The sequence below is a fragment of the Micropterus dolomieu genome, linkage group LG22, assembly GCF_021292245.1.
Source record: "Micropterus dolomieu isolate WLL.071019.BEF.003 ecotype Adirondacks linkage group LG22, ASM2129224v1, whole genome shotgun sequence".
Taxonomy (NCBI): Eukaryota; Metazoa; Chordata; class Actinopteri; order Centrarchiformes; family Centrarchidae; genus Micropterus; species Micropterus dolomieu.
Window position 1 is genome coordinate 8,785,148 of NC_060171.1, and position 2,755 is coordinate 8,787,902.

At 38.0% G+C, this 2,755-nt stretch overlaps 1 protein-coding gene across 1 annotated transcript in view; it reads right to left on the reverse strand.

The window, feature by feature from the left end:
• Window positions 1-2,334, reverse strand: part of wdr61 (WD repeat domain 61) — a 9,654-nt gene extending 7,320 nt beyond the window's left edge. Inside the window, exons 1-4 of the mRNA XM_046038579.1 lie at window positions 2,185-2,334; window positions 1,681-1,746; window positions 1,542-1,569; window positions 787-892 (exon numbers count right to left, since the gene is read on the reverse strand). Coding sequence (XP_045894535.1) covers window positions 787-892; window positions 1,542-1,569; window positions 1,681-1,692 — 146 coding nt within the window. The 5' untranslated portion in view covers window positions 1,693-1,746; window positions 2,185-2,334. The remainder of the gene's footprint in view (window positions 1-786; window positions 893-1,541; window positions 1,570-1,680; window positions 1,747-2,184) is intronic.
• Window positions 2,335-2,755: the final 421 nt, after the last annotated feature.

Here is a 2,755-nt window from a genome sequence, read left to right on the forward strand (position 1 = left end):
GCTTTGCTGCGCCTGGCACAGGGTGCCTTGAATCTGTGCAGGGCACAATGAAATCTCAAGACTATCAAGACATTCTGGAGCGAAACGTACTGCCCAGTGTCAGAAAGCTCTGTCTCAGTCGCAGGTCATGGGTCCTCCAACAGGATAATGACCCAAAACACACAGCTAAAAGCACCCAAGAATGGATAAGAACAAAACGTTGGACTATTCTGAAGTGGCCTTCTATGAGTCCTGATCTGAATCCTATCGAACATCTATGGAAAGAGCTGAAACTTGCAGTCTGGAGAAGGCACCCATCAAACCTGAGACAGCTGGAGCAGTTTGCTCAGGAAGAGTGGGCCAAACTACCTGTTAACAGGTGCAGAGGTGTCATTGAGAGCTACAGAAAACGTTTGATTGCAGTGATTGCCTCTAAAGGTTGTGCAACAAAATATTAGGTTAGCGGTCCCATCATTTTTGTCCATGCCATTTTCATTTGTTTTATTATTTACAATATTGTGTTGAATAAACAATCAAAAGAAAAGTCTGATTTCTATTAAATGTGGAATAAACAATGGTGGATGCCAATTTCTTTTGTCAGTTTCAAGTTATTTCAGAGAAAATTGTGCATTCTTCGTTTTTTGTGGAGGGGTACCAACGTGTGTGTGTGTGTGTGTATGTATATATATATATATACACATATACATACATACATACATACATACACACACACACACACACACACACACACACACACACACACACACACACACACACACACTTTATTTTTTTCTATTCTATTCTCACCATTTCCAGACTTTCACCATATCATCTAGTGAGCCAGTGATAATAGTTTCCGTCCCATCAGCCTCACTTTTACCCCACGCCGCTGTCCAGATAGCATCATCGTGTGCTGAGAGGAAACACACATTAAAACTCTGAGGATAGTGTGAGTACAAGAGGTGTTTCATAGCAAGAAACAAGCAGGGCTGGGAAAGTCTGGTATTGTTATTATATTTTTGTTATTGTCAACAAATCCCATGAAAACACCCACGTTATTAGACTCTGAATACTTCCCTACCCAGACAGTGGTTCTCAGCCAAGACCCCATTTATTTCTAATGAAGATGTGAATCACATTTGATGCTCTAGTGAGAATTTACAGTAGGATGATGTTTGTGGGATTGACTCAACATAAAACTACAGTAATCATCATGTTCATGATAATAAATGAGTATGTGCAATGGTGTGGCTCGTGTGTGTGTGTGTTTTAATTGATTTTGGAGAACAATGGAGCTCTATAGCACAAAGGAATAAGTTATATCAAGCTCTGGACAACACTTGTTAGTAGAAAGCAGTCTTATAAGGGATGTGTTGACAATAAGGAAAACAGACTATCACAGGATTTTTATTTCATCGTTCAGCAACAAGACAGGTTTAAATAGAGGAAAAAGTAGTAGTTCTGAATAACAGAACATTCTGTGGAAAATCACTGCTAACTTGTTGAGAAGGAAATTAGCTTTAGTTATACATTGAGATCTGTTCATTCATAATGTTACTCACCGTGTTCTTGCTTGAAAAGAATGCTGTACTGAAATCAAAGCACAATTTTAAAGTTAATCTTTGAATCCTTTCACCCAGAAAACAAAAAAGGGAGGATATGTTGAGTGTAAATATGAAGCTATTTGAATTTGTTGCTTACTTGAGTGCTCATGTTTTTGGTTTTTTTTGTCCTAGGAGTCAGAGGGCCAGTTAAGATTACTTGAACCTGTAAACAACATTAAAGTGTGTTAGTTTTGACAGAGCAGGCCATGTTCATTCAATAAATGCAACTGTCTCTAGCTAGTCTTGCTACCAAGAAACACAACCTTATAGACAAGCGCTTACATCTGTAACGTTAGAGATACCACAGTTTATGGGATAACAGAATAAATTAATAACAAATTAAACTACATTTTAACGGCACCATAGTTGTGCAGTTGCACAGATGAAAAGGTTGTTAAAACTGCATGACTAACCAGAGCTAGCTCTGTCTAGCAGCGGTTATCATCGTAGGTTAGCTCTGCATCAAGTTGGCAACGAAGTGCAGTTTGTTGATTTATCAGCTAATTTACAAGATTATCAGGTGGTCGCCCAGTTTATCGGACCAACTGAACTGACAATAGGTTGTTAATATTTCACTCTGGTATAATATGCAGCCACGTACCTTCAAATCTCCTTAAAAAAGATGTTTTATTCAATTTCTGAAGCTCGGCGATTTACATGTGAGCCGCCATGACAACATTTGGCGTAGCTTCCGCTCTACGTCTTCTTCGTTTCTTTAATAACAGGTTGGCGAATAAGGTATGAAGCGCGCTATCGCCACCAGCGGAACTGTAGAGAAAAGCGTTTAAAAAAAACAGTTCAAAAGGTGTTTGAAACGATTAACGTTTTTTTTTTTCAATAGAAAAATAATTAGGCCTACTATAATAGACGTTTAATTGTTCAAACACTTAGTATTCAAGTAAATATAAACAATGAGCTAGTTAGATGTGTGCGAGGGAAATCAACATGGGCGTGGCAGCAAAACTTGATTGGGGGGGTGGGGTGTAATTAATAAAATAACAATGACATGGAATAACAAAAGTTTAAATGATTACTATAATAGACGCTTAAATGATTTAAACTCTTAATACTTTTACAGGTAAATATATAGAACAAGCTAGTTAGATGGGTGTGAGGAAAAATCAACATGGGCATGACGGCAAAACGTGATTATAGGCTAAAAAAAAGTATGC